Below are 17,399 nucleotides of genomic sequence, written 5' to 3' on the forward strand. Positions count from 1 at the left end.
TTTTTGAAAGGTTTTACATCTTGACGTCTTTTCATTTGCTCTAAATAACGGTTTCAAAATGGTTCGAAAATTCCCGTTTTAATCAAATTCTAAACGTTGAAAAAGTAAAACGTAAATCGATTTTAAGGCTTCAGCGGCACTGTCGTCTTAGTTGTGTTTAGTCGTTTGGTCAAGCAAAAAACAACAGTTTGAACTCGTTCTCAAATTTTCGAAATGTTCTTAAGTTTGAAAAGTGTACATATGGTGCACGATCCTCGCAGTAGATAGCGCTATTTAAGCAATAGCGAAAATCAGACCTGAAAAAAATCAGGCCTGTACAGGGTTCGAACCACTGACCTCTGCGATACTAGTGCAGCGCTCTACCAATTGAGCTAACAAGCCAACTGGGAGCAGGCCATTAAGTTGATTCGTAATAAACCCGTGAAAGTGATAAATCAGATACAATGAAATATATGAAGTTCATATATTTTGAACTGCGGTATTAGATACATATGGTGCACGATCCTCGCAGTAGATAGCGCTATTTAAGCAATAGCAATCCTGTACAGGCCTGATTTTTTTCAGGTCTGATTTTCGCTATTGCTTAAATAGCGCTATCTACTGCGAGGATCGTGCACCATATGTATCTAATACCGCAGTTCAAAATATATGAACTTCATATATTTCATTGTATCTGGTTTGAAAAGTGTGCTGGTGAACGGCAGTTTTGTGTTCGCCGAGGGATTTGCGACGAAGCTCTATGTTCCGTCCATTCCTCTCGCGGCTCTTAATGTGAAATATTTTATGGTCTTCGTATTTCCCGTCTAGTTTTCTAAGTTTCTTTGTAATCGTTTTATGACGTTGTTTTCGTGGTTATTTGGCGGATATGATTGTCCACGTACAGTAAACGAAACAAAGAGCTCCATTATGCTTTGTTGTAGCTAGCATTTTGTAGATCGTGCTTAGGAAGATTTTTCAGTTTTAGTCTGCGAGTCATCGTGGTAAGATCGAGAGCTAAGGTTCAACAGCAACTCTGTAAAATCCCTAACGCGGACAAAGAAGTAAGTCTTATTTTACTTTATATGCATGTTATCGTTTTCAGTTGTCTGTTTGAACTCTAAACGCTCCTTTTCGAAGTTTGTAAATAGTTGTTAGCTAGTATAATTTTAGTTTTTGCTATATTTACTTCTTAGTTTTCGAAACTTCTCAACGACCAACGCTTAACGCTCAACGCTCAACGCTCAACGCTCAACGCTCAACGATCAACGCTCAACGCTCAACGCTCAGCGCTCAACGCTCAGCGCTCAACGCTCAGCGCTCAACGCTCAGCGCTCAACGCTCAGCGCTCAACGCTCAGCGCTCAACGCTCAGCGCTCAACGCTCAGCGCTCAACGCTCAGCGCTCAACGCTCAGCGCTCAACGCTCAGCGCTCAACGCTCAGCGCTCAACGCTCAGCTCTCAACGCTTTCCGACCGCTTTTCAATTCACACAGAACCGATCTCCAACATCTTTCATCGCTTCGCTTCAATAGACTTTGTTTACTTTGTTCACATTAATGTCGTCTCCGACTTTGTCTCTATCTGTTACGAAGCACGCACTAGAAGTTCTTTTGTTAACGTGGGATTAAACGATCGCCTGTGAGAATGTTTAATTCGCGCTCACAGCGGCTTTCCCGTTCATCGCTTTATATTAGCTGAAACACAAAACTGCTGGCTACCAAGGTCCAAAGAAAGTTCAAATTTCAACCAGTTTCTTGATGCTTGTTATTCTATGGTGCTTCAGAGTACAGGCACTCTTAAACTTAAAATGTTCTTTCGAACGGTACTACAGAGACAAGATCAGAGTCCAGTCCAGTGAAAATTTCTTCTGAAACGTACCGCGAGGAAACTGGATTCTAGCCGCCTGGTAAAATCAAAATCAAACACGGTCCTATGTATGTCTTGATGCTGACTTGTTGCTTGAAAATTTTACCTCTCATTCAGGTAAGCTTCTGTTTTACGCTCACATTAGTTAGGTGAGAGTGAATTGTAGCTAAAATAGTTGATAACGAGTTCTGTTTATTCAACATGTAGGTCTCAACCGACCTTTGTTATTGTATAGTTCAAGGGTCGTGGAGTATCTAGATCGTCATCCAGAAAGCTTCTGTAAAAGATTGTTTATTTGCTTAAATAGTTGGTTTTGTAGTGCTTTTGTTGTTTCTTGTTTTTTTTTTTGTCTCTAATAACTTAGCAACGTTCAATTCGAATGTTGAAAACAGCATAATCCAGAAAGATCTTTTGTACCATGTCATGGGTAAATACTTGCTAGATATTTAGTTATATGCACATCTTCCTTCTAAAAGAATAGTACGAGAATGCTACGAAAGGGGCCATTAGTGTCTACAGCTCTGTTTATTAAAGGTCATAGGGTCTTAAATCACTATATTTTATTGCAATATTTTGTCGCAAGCGACAAATTTGTAACATCGGACGTCGAGGCCTGAACAGCATAATATCAGGGCTGGAAAATATGTACATTATTTATATTCCATCAACTGACAGTTATTTGAAACGGAGAGTCTATCTGGATGTTTTTCTTTACTTTCTTGGTAATATATGCATGCTTTTTAAAAGCTATTTTCAAGGACAAACCACAATTTTAACCCGAGGAACAGATTTTCATCAGTTAAACTTCCGAAAATGAAACAGAGTTTCGTTGACAACTGAAAGTTTTTCTTCTTTAGGTGCTCTTATTTACAATAGTTTACCGTTAGAGATCCGGAAACTGAACTCCTGAGTCTTATTTAGGCAAAAAGTCGATGAAAATTTTTATTTGTAGTTTTTTTTTATAGTATCTCTTTTCACTGCTAACTTTCCACTTGTACATTTTACAGGACTCCTATTATTATTGGCTTGTGATATGGCAAATTTAACAAATGATTTTAGGTACAATGTTAGACTTTTTCTGCAAATTTCATTAGATTTCCTTCAATATGGGTTATACTTTAAAACTGGTTAAATTTGGCTGGGCTAGCTTCTGTATATCTATGCAACCTTAACGTGATGTATGTGTTGTAAAAATGTGATATTTTCAAGGCCTCACTTGATTTTAGGCCTTGTCTTTGGTACATGTGATACTCTGTGTCAGAGCAGGCAATGTTCCTTATAACTGTATAGATCATTATAGATGCAGTTCTTAGATAAAAGAAACAATTGGCAAAAACAATGGATTGACTCAAAGACTATCATGGTTTTGTTTCAGTATTGTATGAGGTTAAATGCAAATTTATATATTAATTTTAACACTTCAGCTTTCTAGAATAGTATGGGTTCTACAGAAGTGTTTGAGTGCTTTTCTGATGGATGTACCTGGATCTGAGATATATTTCGTTAGAGCCTGTTGAAATATAATGACCATGATAGGGGACAGTGTTTATTACACATTGGCACTTTATGAATTCATTTTAAAATCTTACACTGGATATTTTTTTCCCTTTCTTTGTTCTTAATAATTGTTTCACAGCAAACATCCCTTAAGTGATGAAAGTGATGATGTTTTGTGATTGAGTAATGAGCAGTGATTCAGTTTGCACAAGTATGTCCTGCAGAGCTATTTTAGATTTTTGAGAGTCTCTCGGTACTCACAAATAAGAAGTGGGAAATGTGATGGCTCTGACATCAGATCATAGAATATTCAACAATTTTTCTGGTTTGGACCTAGAAATATGTTAACTTGTTGTAATCAACAACTACTGTACATATTTTGGTACTTTGACTTTTCACTTTTTGAAACTTTGAAGAAAGAGTTTTTAATTTCCTAGAATTTCCAATGGGATTGTCTGATAATATTCTTTTAATAATAGAAGCAAATTGAGACCTGAGTTTTTTTTATAGAGCGTGGGCATGTTCAATTGTTTGTTAGAGGCAGACCTTAAAAATTAGTAATTTAATTAGTTATTTGTGTAATCAAATGGCGACGAGTGAAATTAGGAAAAAATTTCACGCGCATTTTTTCAAAATTCTGATAATTTCCCGAGCCTTTAGGCGAGGAAAATTATCAGAATTTTGACAAAACACAAGTGAAATTATTTCCTAATTTCACAAGAAGACCATTTGATTACCTTTTAATATCGTGGGTGATAAATTACGTTCACAACCATAATTTTTTTTACTGGTTTATTCTATCAAAAACCGAGAGCATGAAGAAGAATATAGTTTTCGTTTAAAGTATACATTATTGTTAAAGTTCGTAATTTTCTGAGTTTCTTCACAAACAATACCTTTTGAATTCTTTTAATTTTGTAACTTCTTCAAGGGTCACCGTCTTAAATCTCGATGCCATCTTGGCTCTGATCGAGATACAAGAGGTGTTACCATGGCAATTTTGTAATCTCACATGTGAAATTAAAAATTAATGCTGAAATTTGGTGCCAAAATTAAGGAGTAATTTGTCACCTATGATATTACAATTGATTATTTGTCAGAGGCAGACCTAATAAAAATCACAATTAATTAAGTACTGTGATGTTGTGCCTACAATACCACATATTTAGTAATTACCAATGGCCAAAACATATAAATATCATGGTTCTTTCCACTGCAAAGGCATGGAGTACTCTGGCTAGTAAACTGCAAAACATAATCTCACTACCTAATGTTAAGAAATTTCTCACACTTCTGTGATAATGTTGATAATGTCCTCAATACATAGCAGATTATATTTTTTCACTGGATTGCTAGGACAAATATTATGCACAAAAATAATGTAATTTATTTGCTGGTCAACCTGTATTAAGAGGTCACCCATTATTTAGCAGTCTGAGCTTACCATTCCTGATGGGTGCAGCGATTGGGAAGGCAAAACAGGCATAATTTGGGCCTATGGTCCCTGGCTTTCAAATGTTATATACCATTTCTAATAAGTATGGGCCATTGCAGTAATGGGGTAGGCTAGAAGAAAAGACACATTGGTATTTCTGTCAGTGAGGCAGAGCAATTTTACACGGTACCTTACAAGTACATCGTAATGAGAAAGTTCAATTGAGGTGTCTCTTTAAAGTGCACCTACACCCAGCCATGTATGAAAGTGGTCTATACTCCTGCTACATCCCACATATCTATGAGTCAGGCTTGTTCCACGAGGGAACGATGATTCAAGAATTTAGTGAGTAATTGATAATCAACCACCAATAACCAAATGGTAACAAATAATCATATTAACAATAATAATAATTATAATATTTATCATAGAAGGGGCCAAATTACTGAATTGGGATTGGTCACGACAGAGGGCATTTTTTCTTAATTTTTGTAATTGCCCCGGGCAAAATTACTTGAAAATGATTGGCTGAAAATCGCTTAGCAACGGCTGCCAAGGTAAAGAAATTTCTGTTTTGTAACAATGGCGTCCCGTTTTGCGCGAGATCAGTAAGAAAACATTTTGCCCCTTATATTATAAACAAGTAATCACATGGTTCCTCGTAAAATTAAGGATTAATATCACTTGTGTTTTCGGAAGTTGCAGAAATTGCCCTCGTCGCTGCGCAACTCGGGCAATTTCAGCAACTTCCGAAAACACAAGTGATATTAATCTTTAATTTTACTCGGCCCCATGCGATTACCTGTACTAATTATGATGATTATAATAATGATGACTATAACAATGGTAATAATAATGATAACTTATAGGGGCTAGCTCAAGAACCTCACTGTTCCTCTATTGGTATATTCTCTAGGCTCCACTAATGATTAATCTAGGCTTTTTTTTATTTTAACTTTGATTTTGCTAGTTAATTATAAATTATTAAAATCTTATTTCACCTCAATTCCATTTTTGTGAGACTTTTGTTTCATACAGCAAGGCATTCCGCGTTGTGGATTGATCCGCCATTCAGCCGTTCCACCCTTCCATGGAATCACTGTAAACTCAAGATATTGTATTTCGGACCTTGCTCGCTTCGCAAATTTAGCGGCACTTTTGAGCATTTGTCGCTGATTGAAATTATGAAGTGTTCTCTTTTCGAATGAATAAAATTTTTCGTCAAAGTTTCCACTGACGATGTGCAGATCAAACCCGTTTAGATAATTCTTAGAGGAAAAGTCTTTTATAATTTCGTGCCAGAGACGCCACTGTGAACTTATCTTGCAGTGTTACAGTAAGAACTGATAAAATTATATCTTTGGATCTACTGGGCATAATTCGCTGATTCGAACGGTAAAATACTCTTTCTCTAAAGAAGAAAGTTTTCCTTTTAAGTTTCCTCGATGCACCGATCACACTTTTGAGACATTTCTGCAAGGTAAGGCTTTGTCTTTTTTTAGAGCAAAGACATCTACAGAGATGCAGCTAATTCTCACCTTACACGACGTGGCAAAGGCTATTCAGAGCTCATCGATCCACGCGGTCGTCTTGGACTTTGCCAAGGCTTTTGACAAGGTCCCTCATACGCGTCTCCTAAGGAAACTGCACCACTATGGAATCCAGGGCCCGCTTCTAATCTGGTTGGAGTCGTTTCTTACACATCGTTTTCAATCAGTTGCTTGCGAAGTCCAAACATCAAATCAACATCCAGTGACTTCTGGTGTACCCCAAGGTACAGTCCTTGGCCCGCTACTTTTCTTACTATATATAAACGACTTACCAGACAACGTGCAATCAACAATTAGGCTCTTTGCGGACGATGCTTTACTCTACGGCGTTATCGCTAGCGATGCAGACTGTGACCTTCTTCAATCTGACCTACACAGACTAGAATCCTGGCAACACTATTGGCAAATGGAGTTTAGTCCTTCCAAATGTAAAATTGTTACCATCTCACATAAGATCAACCCAGCCCAGAGAAAATACGTCTTCTCTGGTGTAGAATTGGAACAGGTGGATAGCTTCCCATATCTTGGGGTTACTATTAGTAACAAGCTTAAGTGGTCAGACCACGTTTCCATCATAACAGCTAAAGCAAACAAGTCGCTAGGTTCACTCCAACGCAACCTTTGAAATTGCCCAAATAATGTAAAAGAAATTGCATATTCATCCCTAGTACGGCCGAAGCTGGAATACGCGAGTGCGGCTTGGGATCCGTTCTTAAAGAAAGATGTCAGCGCCCTGGAAAGGGTTCAACGTAAAGCAGCACGGTTTTGCTCGCAGAATTATCATAGATATGCTAGTGTTACTGACATGATCGAAGATTTAGGATGGACCACGTTAGAAACGAGAAGAAGGCAGTCTCGGTTAATACTTATGTATAGGCTAACTCGCGGTCTTATTGATATAGATAATCGAGAATAGTTAGTACCACAACCCGAGAGTCGCACTAGGGGAAGCCATCAATTTAAATTTCGCGTGCCATATGCGAGTAAAGACGTTTCTAAATTTTCCTTCTTTCCAAGAACTATAACAGACTGGAACTGCCTCCCTGAGACCATTGTTTCGTCAACTTCCTTAGAAATGTTTAAACATAGGTTATCAGCATTCGTAAATGATAGTTGTAGATAGCCTATGTAGTTTTCGTAATTTGATTTTTATTTTCAACATCAACATAATTGTATTTAATTCATTTACTTATTTTCTCTTTATTCATTTGCTTTTTTTTTTTTTTACGAACAACGTGACATGGCGATGTGTAAGTCGGCCCTCGGCCGCTCGGTAACACTTTGGCTTGTTTCAAGTTTAATTTTCAACTCCATTTATCGCAACCCATTGAACCTGGAAAATAAGCGTCTAGGGATATGCCTGGAAGGATTTGTGGTCCCAAAAGCTTTATTTGTGCCGTTTTTAAGTCTTCCTAGAGTTCAAATGCAAATCAAGTCATCTGCCATTGTTCCAGCTCCTGTTAGTCATAGGTTATTACTTGGTTTAAAACTCCTAAATGTCGCCTTATTCACCAATATTTTGGCCCTCTGCAATGATTTTGCCAGTAACCCTGATCCAATTGATGTTACGCAGTTGGATTTATCGACTCTGGAAGGGAGCTTTTCTTCGCCTACTGAATACAGTCCGTCGACAACGACAACGGGAACTTCATTTCTATCCGAACCCGAAAAAGCGATCACTCTTCTTCATATTTTGATCTCGGACTCGGGGGAAATGGTCTACGACTCGGCCATTGGAACGTCAACTATTTAACAACAACCAAGTTGAACAAATCAAGCTGTTTCTACTTGGAAACATGCGCTCAGGTCATTCTCAATTGGATGCTTTGTTTATTACTGAGACATTTCTCAAGCCCGAAGTTCCGGATACTTGCTTTGCAATCCCGGGTTTCACAACTCACCGAAGGGACAGAAAGACAAATGGTGGCGGTATTATGGCTCTTATTAGTCAGGATCTTATTACAAAACGGAGAAATGACTTGGAAAGCACGGAGGTGGAGGCAATTTGGCTGGAAGCGTGTCCTTATAAATCGAAGCGATCCATTATTTTCGGAAGGTTTTACCGACCACCGTCCTCTAAAATAGATGATGATATTAAAATCGAAGAGCTCATCGAAAGGGTTCATTTGTTAAACAAAGAACTATCATCGTCTCTGACATCAACATTGACTATAAGGATAGAAAGAATTATGATAAGCATAGACTCGCTAAAGGTTGCGTGGTATGAATTTTAAACAGTTGGTCGATTTTACAACCCGCCCCGTAAGCAAAACTTGCCTTGATCATGTGTACTGTAATCAACCACAGCTAATAAATTTTGTCACCAGTGCAGACATTGGCTTAGCAGATCATCTACCAGTCTTTGTAGTTCGCAAGTATGCACGCGAAAATTTAAACAGACAATCTTCTCGAATCAAGTACCGTGACATGAAATGTTTTGATGAGGATCAAAAACACTAGAGCAGATCCCATGGGAGACAGCGTTTGTGTTCGAAGATATTGATGATGTTGTTTATGCTTGGGAGAAGATGTTTAATTCTGCCCTCAATGATCATTGTCCTTGGCGTGAAAAAATGAATCAAACACAACACTCAGCTCCCCTGGATGACAAATGCCGTTATTAAGAAATTGCACTCTCGTGATCACCTATTGAAGGTGGCTAGGAAATCGGACAGTAGTTCTGACTGGGAAAATTATCGAGTGGCGAGAAACAAGGCTGTTTCTGCCTTGCGCTCAGCAAAGCGTGAGTTTTACGAGAATGCATTCGAAGAAAATCGAAACAACCCTAAAGCAACATGGAATATGATAAAAACATTGATTGGTTCTGGAAAGATGAATAAAGGGATTAGTAAGCTTCAGTTGGATGGCAAGGCTGTTGAAAATGCTACAGAAATTGCGGAGCATTTTAATTTATATTTTTCCTCAATCGCCGATAATCTGAGATCCGGACTCGGAAATACGCCATCAGACTTGTCCAAGTTGGTAAACTTTGTGGAGTCCTGCAAAGATCCGGATATGGTTTTCTCTGTTCCAGACATAACCAATGCTCAGGTGCTCCAGATTATAAAGGGGATCAGTCCTCACAAGGCTGTAGGTATCGATAAAATCAGCGCCAGGTTTTTGCGTATTACTGCTCCTATGTTAGCTCCAAGCATAGCAAGGCTTATCAACATGTCGTTTTCCACAGGAACGTTTCCTACTCATTGGAAAACCGCTAACGTGACACCACTGTTCAAACAGGGTGCGGCCAGTGATCCGTCTAATTATCGCCCGATTTCTGTGCTAACAGTGGTCTCAAAAGTAATCGAACATCATATGCACAATTCTTTATATGCTTTTCTTATGGATAATAACTTGTTGTATTCTAGACAGTCTGGGTTTCGTGGCATGTACAGTACCGAGACTGCTCTAATTAAGTGGGTGGGATGGGTGGGATCGCTACGTGGACTGAAGCGGCTGCCAGAGACGCTTGATAAAAATGCTGATGTCCGATCTCAACCTTACGATACTGTTAAGCGCGAATGAATATATCCATATAGAAGTCTGCGCTATATAAATGTAAAATGTAAATGTAAACGTACTTTTTAAAAATAAGACAACTTTCGGTGGAATTTTAATACTTATAAACTTCCCTATTGTTATTCTGTTACAGAGAAAGTCAGTAAAAAGGCTTAGGCGAGATGTCTCATGAAGCTAGCAAAGATGGGGATGGTAAAAAGATATTTAATTGCTTCCATGGTGACAAGGGTTTTAAAAAAGCACAGAAGCTCTGCGAAGATATCAGTGTTCATTCGGACGAAAAGCGTAATGAAAGCAAAGTGTGCAACAAATCCTTTTGCCAAGCAGGAAGTCTTCGCCGTCAAAACCTAGTTCATGCTAGTGAAAAGCCTTTTAAGTGCAAGGTTTGCAGCAAGTGCTTTAGCCAAGCAGGAAACCTTCGCAAACATCACAAGGTACATACTGGAGAAAAGCCTTTTCAATGCAAGGTTTGCAATAAGTGCTTTACCCAAGCAGGAAACCTCCGTAAACATCACACGGTACATAGTGGAGAAAAGCCTTTTCAATGCAAGGTTTGCAGCAAGTGCTTTAGCCAAGCAGGAAACCTTCGTAAACATCACACGGTACATACTGGAGAAAAGCCTTTTCAATGCAAGGTTTGCAATAAGTGCTTTACCCAAGCAGGAAGCCTCCGTAAACATCACAGTGTACATACTGGAGAGAAGCCTTTTCAGTGCAAGGTTTGCGGAAAGTGCTTTAGCGAAGCGGGAAGCCTCGGAACCCATCACAGGGTACATACTGGGGAAAAGCCTTTTCAGTGCAAGGTTTGCGGAAAGTGCTTTAGCGAAGCGGGAAGCCTTGGAAAACATGACAGGGTGCATACCGGAGAAAAACCTTTCCAGTGCAAGGTGTGCGACAAGCGCTTTAGCGATGCAGGAAACCTTCGGCGTCACAACAAAGTACACTTGGACGGAGAGTTCAGCTGCTGGATTTGTCAGGTGTTATTTCGTACTAAGGGCGCCCTGCATAAGCATTACGATGATCATATGAAACAAGCACTTCGTACAACGAGTTAAGTCAAACAGAGAATTACGTTCTTGAGACAGAGTTTTATCATCTTTTGTATAGAATTACTGTTTCTTACATAAGCTTTCTACTCGGGAAACATGGCTAGTCGCAGTAAGATTCGTCATTTGTAACTTTTCCTTTCAATTATAGCACTCTGGTGGGATAAAAAAAATAAGAAATCTGAGGACAGCCAAAATTGGTCGAGGCTTACAGCCGATTTGGCTCTCAGACGATTTTTTTCATCCAATTATTACCAAAATTGGACGAGTATGTAAGTCCTCTTACTTATTCATTTTATAGCCAGTCAGTTGTAATTGTTTAGTTAGGCTATTGTTTTTTTTTTTTTAAAACTGTCCAACTGTCCAACCAAAAATTACGGGCGACATGACTTCAGCTGCCGATCTCAATTATTGGTGAATGGCGGTTTTGTGTAAGCCGTGGGCTGTGTGAGAAAGCTTTTTATTTCGTGCCAAGCCTCTCGCAGTTTTGCTGCCCAGCCCAATGGCGCCCACGAAACCGCCAGGTTTACGGTCAAGTCGTTTCAAAGTCTTCTCGCCCGAAGTCATGTTGATCGGAACCTGAAATAAAAAGTCAAGTCACCCGTTTTCTTTTATCACTTTTAAAAACACCAAAATGGCATATCTTTAGAAACTACTGAAGGTGACAATTGTCTTATTTAAAATTAACCATTACCCAGTCCACTTTTACAATCCCTTCTCAACCATAAACTTTACACTGGACATGTGCTGATATTCAGCAAGGCATGACTGATAAGCTGAAACTAGTCATTGAAAAGTTTACCATTAAGTGTAGAAAAACTTAAACCAAATTTATCATAGCGACCCGTCAGAATAAGACCGATGTCATCCCTAACCAGTGAGGACTCAAAGTGAAAGGAAGCAGCTTGAAACGCGAATGAGAACGTTGCGATTGTTTATAGCTCTGCATCTAATTTGCTGAGAGGGTAGCCCGAGTTTTATGGACCAATCACAAAGCGAAGAAAGTAAAACCATAGCAATCGCAGAATACTTCAGACACTCCATTGAAAATTTCTTTAAATGTGGAAAATTAAAATTTCCAATTTCCATACTTATATATAGCATGATCTTAAAACCAAAATTTCATCTACTCAAGCAGAAATATCTCTCCATAATTTGCCATCAAACTTTACTTTTACAAATATTTACTGGCTTTATTCGTAGTTTGCTTTATCAGATCTGAGGAAAGAGATATTTTCATGTTTTTCTGCCAAGCTTTAAGGTGGCTGGTACCAGTTTTCATCTTTTTGATGGTTTGTAACTTTGAAAGAATACACAAAAAGACTGACCAAGGCCAGTTGAACACTTTTACAGGGTTGAATTATATAATCATTGGTTATTCAAAAATAGGTGTCATTTCGTCACCAGCAGTTTCCATGGCAACGGTATCATAGGCTTATTCAGACGCATGTTTTAGCTTGTGGCTTAAATAATTCGAAAACTAACCCGGTGACCCCGTGTTTTTTTTTTTAGTGATTGCATTTGGCACTTGAAAAGGAAAACGCACAAATATTTTAAAAAGAATTCTACTGAACGGAATTTCAGAAAATCTACAAAAAAGGCAATTTTCACACCGCAAATTTCCTTCCGTAGAATTTTCTTTCTTTTTTTTCTGATGATTCCTTTCGACGTTATTATCATATTGGGACAATAAAAAGAAGGGGTCACCGGACTTGTTTTCATGCAATAGCTTTCGTGAGTTTAGCAATTTCCACGCGCGTTCTCTCGCATTTAAAAATCTGGATTCTATAAGATCGACATTTGCTCATGATCTGTTATAGCTACCGCTGACAATTGCGTGTGCTCGTGCGAGCGCCTACGATCTGATGTTTACATACGTAAATTCGCCTTTACTGCTAAGAAAATCATTAAACAGCTGTCAAAGACAGCCTCCCGGGCACATCTTAAAAATCCTACACACGACTTCTGGCTACATCATATTATTTTCCTTGAAGTTTCAAAGTCTTCTTTCACTTCAGGTAGATTATCGTTCACTTGAGTTCTTCTTTTTTCGCCATCGCATGATTTCAAATCGGTTGAATATTTCTTTTAGATATGAAGTGGAGCAACCTTTACTTCTCCGAAAATCGTCTTCTTTATCATAGTTTCTATCTCCTGCATTCACAGTGGCCACTCAACACATCAAATACACGCTCTTAGGTAAACTCACAAAAGTAGAAAAAAATCCACGCGCCGCCATCTTTGTTTTGAATTTTCATCTTTTGATCTCGCGCTTCTTTCGCGCGCTTCTTTCGCACGTTTCTCTCGCGCGTCACGCAAGAGTGACCTGTTCCCCGCGCGAAGAAACTGGTACCAGCCACCTTAAAGCAAAGCTGGTTGTCACTTAAACAGAAACTTCTGGATTGTGACAATTTGACTCTTACATTTCAAGTCATTTCTGTTTTCCCAAGGATCGTAATCTACCAGTCTGATTAAACAAAGGTACAGTCACTCTGAGAAATTTTTCACTCTCGAATTAAAGGTCTCTCTTATATTGGGTAGATGACTTAAGGGTAATTACTCGTGCATAGACAATCTTGTTACCTACATTTTGTAAACAGCATCAATTAAAAAAGAATAAATATTCGTTATGAAGTTATGAAGCCCTCATTGATAACGTTTGTACCTTTATGTGTCTCTTGCTTCTTGTCTTTGTCAACTTAATCATGGTGCTTCGGAAAAGTATGATCCTTCTATTCCTAAGAGTAAATGATACAAATCAGGCACAAAAGGCGTATGTCAACCGTGGAGGTTTTAAGGTCCCAATTTGAAAAATTGCTTCCAGATCAGAAAAACACGTCAGCAGCAAAATACAAATATTTTTCTTGATAGACCTTACCGAGACTATTTGCAGGATAGGAAGAGTTTCGGAAATTGAAAAGGAAAAATTGAAGGAAGAATTGTTTTCTTGGTGGTTGTAAACAGTGGTATATCATGCATAAAATTAGGTACCTTTCCCTTTTAGTCGAAAGCTGATGGTTTTGCAGTTTACATTGCAATGAGATAGTTCGATTCAGGTGTCACTTTAAAAAAAAAAAAACAAAAAACAAAAGAAAAGACAAAAAAAAAAAAAAAATAACACCTGTCCGCTTCAGGTGGAAAGCAATCACTGCACTATGCAGTATCACCTGAGGAATGTGTTTATATCGTTATTCTGTTGAAAGAATCTTGTTTCTTCAACTGAAAACTGATGACTGCGCAGACTCAATCCAATCTAGTCTAATGTTGCCGGAAGAATTGTTTCCTTGGTGGTTCAAAACAATGGTAGTAAATCGTGCTTAAAATTAGAGATTTTTCCCTTTTAGTCGGGAGCTGATAGTTTTGATTATGTTCAGTTTAATCGCAATCACAGATAACGTCACATAAATTAACTTTCAAACTTTCCTTTCGTAAGGCATACAGAAGAGCCATTTTAGCCGTGTCAAACAATAATGAGTAGTTCCAAAAAATAAAAAACATGTGCGGAAGCGAATAACTTGCATCATATCTTCAATATAGAGGCATAGTTTGATTCTGGATGAACACATCTTTCTCTTTTGCCTCCTAAACCAAAATCTACGCAAATTAAACAGAAAACTGAAACTTTGGTTAAAAGGATTTTCCTCTAGAAGCATCACATTATCAAGGTAGATCCGTCTACAGACCGAGGATCGTGGGATTGTGAGAAAATCTTAGTTGGGATCGCGGGATTGAAGAACCTTATTGGACACCCTCTTATATCTACATTATTAAGAAATTTACTTCCAATAACGCTGACTTGTTGCTCAAAGTCATAATTTCCCTTTCTTGTCTCAGTGCAAGCATCTCGTAAGAGTTCGCTCATACCTTTTCGACCTTTGGATATGTAACTTACTATGTATACCTCACAGCCGGGCATATACACCTAATACACATACGTGGTTCATTTGGATTTCTTTAAAGAAAAAAAAAAAACAATAGCTGAGTCAAGTAATGAACTTATGGCAAGTAAATAGTTTTCTACTGTGACACCCAAATTATATAGAGCAACTGATTAAGGAAATTAAATGTCTTCGCCTTCCTTCGTATCATTTAGGTGCTTTTTGATATGATTTCAATTATCTTTATGCATTTTCATCGACTATCCTTATCTAGAGGATAAAGTATCATACTTTGTTTCATTGAAGGCTGGGGATAATTGAATCAACATTGACTTCTTCTATTCTTACGACATGTAGGTAAATATCTACATTCTTGACTAGATTCATTAATTTAGGATTGTCACCTGGCTTGTGACACGTAATTATTGTGTAACGTTTAACAAACCTCCTTTAATACAATTAGCGGCGGCGACACTATATCAACACAACAAGATGGCCGACCCGATTTTCCCGCTCTTCTTCCCCCAAGTCCTGGGGCGAGACTAGCCTCGTTTCCTAGCAACGTTACAATTGTATCAATATATGCTCTCACTGCTGCATCACTATCTACTTGAAACTGTGGCACTCCATAGACCACTTTCATAAATGGCTGCCGGATTAATATTCTTTTGTTTAAATTTAAATTAGCCCTTCTGGCCTCGTTCTCCAGTACAAAATTCAAAAGAGGACATTATTTCAAGCGAGGCCAGAAGGGCTAATTTAAATTTAAACAAAAGAATATTAATTCGGCAGCCATTTATGAAAGTGGTCTATGCATTGAGGTACCTTAGATTGATTTGCATCTGGTGGAATTGCATATGATTTGCAATCAGTGATGACACTGGTTCTCAGTACCTGTCGAAGCTTTCACAGATACATTTATGCACGTAAATATTTGGACACGATCAATTACATTCTTTTGTTCTTTGCAAAGATGCGTTGTCATATATGTCTCCCAAAAGAGGCTGCTTGTCATAAGACTGGGATTAGACGTCTTCCAGAGGAGATTATTCTTTGTTCACCAAGGGGAACTTTGAGTCTCGAAAGAGATTATCTTTTTACCGAAGGGAATTTTTGATCCTCTAAAGAGATTATTTGTTCCCCGAAGGGAAGTTTCTGTCTCTCGAAAGAGATGATTTCTTCCCCGTGGGGAATTTTGATTCTCTCGAAAGAGATTATCTGTTCCCTGATGGCAATTTTGAGTCTCTATAAAGAGATTAATGCTACCCGAAGGAAAAATGTAACTTGAATAGGTTCAATAACTGATGAAGCCATGACAGGACGGAAAACGCATACACTGTAAGTACCTCTTGTTGTCACACCGTAAGCCTTAGAGTGCTCTAATTGAAAGGAAAAGTTACAAATGATAAATGTTACTGCGACTAACCAAGTTTTCCATGGTACAAAGCTTATGTAAGAAACTATAATTCTAAAGAAAAGATGATAAAAGAGTTAAACATAACAGTTCAGAGTCTGCTATACTTATAAGGGGAACAACGAACGTAAAAAAAACATAGAACGTAATTCTCTATTTAACTTAACTTATTAACACGAAGGGCCTGTTTCATATGATCATCGTAATGCTTATGTAGGGCGCCCTCAGTACGAAATAATACCTGACAAATCCAGCAGCTGAACTGTCCGCCCAAGTGTACTTTGTTGTGACAGCGAAGGTTTCCTGCTTGCCTAAAGCACTTGTCGCAAACCTTGCACTGAAAAGGCTTTTCTCCAGTATGTACCCTGTGATGTGTTTGAAGCGTTTCTGCTTGGCTAAAGCACTTGCTGCAAATCTTGCACTTAAAAGGCTTTTCTCTAGTATGTACCCTGTGATGTTTACGAAGGTTTCTTGCGACACTAAAGCACTTATCGCAAACCTTGCATTGAAAAGGCTTTTCTCCAGTATGTACCCTGTGATGGCTACAAAGGTTTCCTGCTCGGCTAAAGCACTTAACTTGCAGCAAATTTTGCACTTAAAAGGCTTTTCTCCACTATGTACCTTGTGATGTTTACGGAGGTTTTCTGCCTGGCTAAAGCAATTATTGCAACCCTTGCGTTGAAGAGGCTTTTCTCCAGTATGTAACCTGTGATGTTTGCGAAAGTCTCCTGCGTCACTAAAGCACTTATCGCAAACCTTGCACTGAAAAGGCTTTTCTCCAGTATGTACCCTGTGATGTCTACGAAGGTTTCCAGTTTGGCTAAAGCATTTGCTGTAAACCTTGCACTTAAAAGGCTTTTCTTCTTCATGAAACATCTCGCCTTAAGCCTTTTTACTGACTTTCTCTGCAACAGAATAACAAAAGAGTATTCAAATTCCACTAAAAGTTGTCTTACTTTCAAAAAGCACGTTTGCCCTTGGATTATGCAAACTACCACGAATGAATTGATGAGATATTCTGAGGGTGCACATGTAGACAGAAGTTGTTTATCGGAACCCTAAAGTGATTCATTTAACGACATACTGTCACAGCTACCCAGTATTCAAGCCATAATGGAGAAAGGAGCATTAATTTCTTTTCGCCGGTATTAGTAAGTAATCAGTGCTTCATTTCTTTACTATTCCTTTGAAGTCCTGTAACAGACCACTCAAACAA

The 17,399-nt window shown here is 38.4% G+C and overlaps 2 protein-coding genes across 3 annotated transcripts; both read left to right on the forward strand.

Annotated features, from left to right (window-relative positions):
- The first annotated feature begins 1,878 nt into the window (after nucleotides 1–1,878).
- Nucleotides 1,879–12,246, forward strand: LOC148716728 (uncharacterized). Of its 2 annotated transcripts, XM_088744537.1 has the most exons (3): nucleotides 1,884–1,961; nucleotides 6,279–9,420; nucleotides 9,979–12,246. In XM_088744537.1, exon 3 carries the CDS (start codon nucleotides 10,007–10,009, stop codon nucleotides 10,898–10,900), a length of 894 nt encoding a protein of 297 aa, XP_088600663.1. In that variant the 5' UTR covers nucleotides 1,884–1,961; nucleotides 6,279–9,420; nucleotides 9,979–10,006; the 3' UTR covers nucleotides 10,901–12,246. The 2 variants fall into 2 exon arrangements, with proteins under 2 accessions (XP_088600662.1, XP_088600663.1); XM_088744536.1 differs by lacking the exon at nucleotides 6,279–9,420 and having other exon boundaries at nucleotides 1,879–1,961.
- On the forward strand, nucleotides 8,931–10,001 carry LOC148716729 (uncharacterized). Its single transcript, XM_088744625.1, has 2 exons — nucleotides 8,931–9,567; nucleotides 9,979–10,001. Exons 1-2 carry the CDS (start codon nucleotides 8,931–8,933, stop codon nucleotides 9,999–10,001), a joined length of 660 nt encoding a protein of 219 aa, XP_088600751.1.
- Nucleotides 12,247–17,399: the final 5,153 nt, after the last annotated feature.

This window comes from Stylophora pistillata, chromosome 14 (assembly GCF_964205215.1).
Source record: "Stylophora pistillata chromosome 14, jaStyPist1.2, whole genome shotgun sequence".
In the NCBI taxonomy this organism is placed as follows: domain Eukaryota; kingdom Metazoa; phylum Cnidaria; class Anthozoa; order Scleractinia; family Pocilloporidae; genus Stylophora; species Stylophora pistillata.

What these genes read in the sequence shown, in the direction of transcription:
- LOC148716729 (XM_088744625.1), top strand. Translation starts at nt 8,931, where the DNA reads ATGACAAATGCCGTTATTAAGAAATTGCACTCTCGTGATCACCTATTG. An exon ending in GACACCACTGTTCAAACAGG is followed by an intron (nt 9,568 to 9,978) that starts GTGCGGCCAGTG and finishes ATTCTGTTACAG; the next exon opens with AGAAAGTCAGTAAAAAGGCT.
- LOC148716728 (XM_088744536.1), top strand. Translation starts at nt 10,007, where the DNA reads ATGTCTCATGAAGCTAGCAAAGATGGGGATGGTAAAAAGATATTTAAT.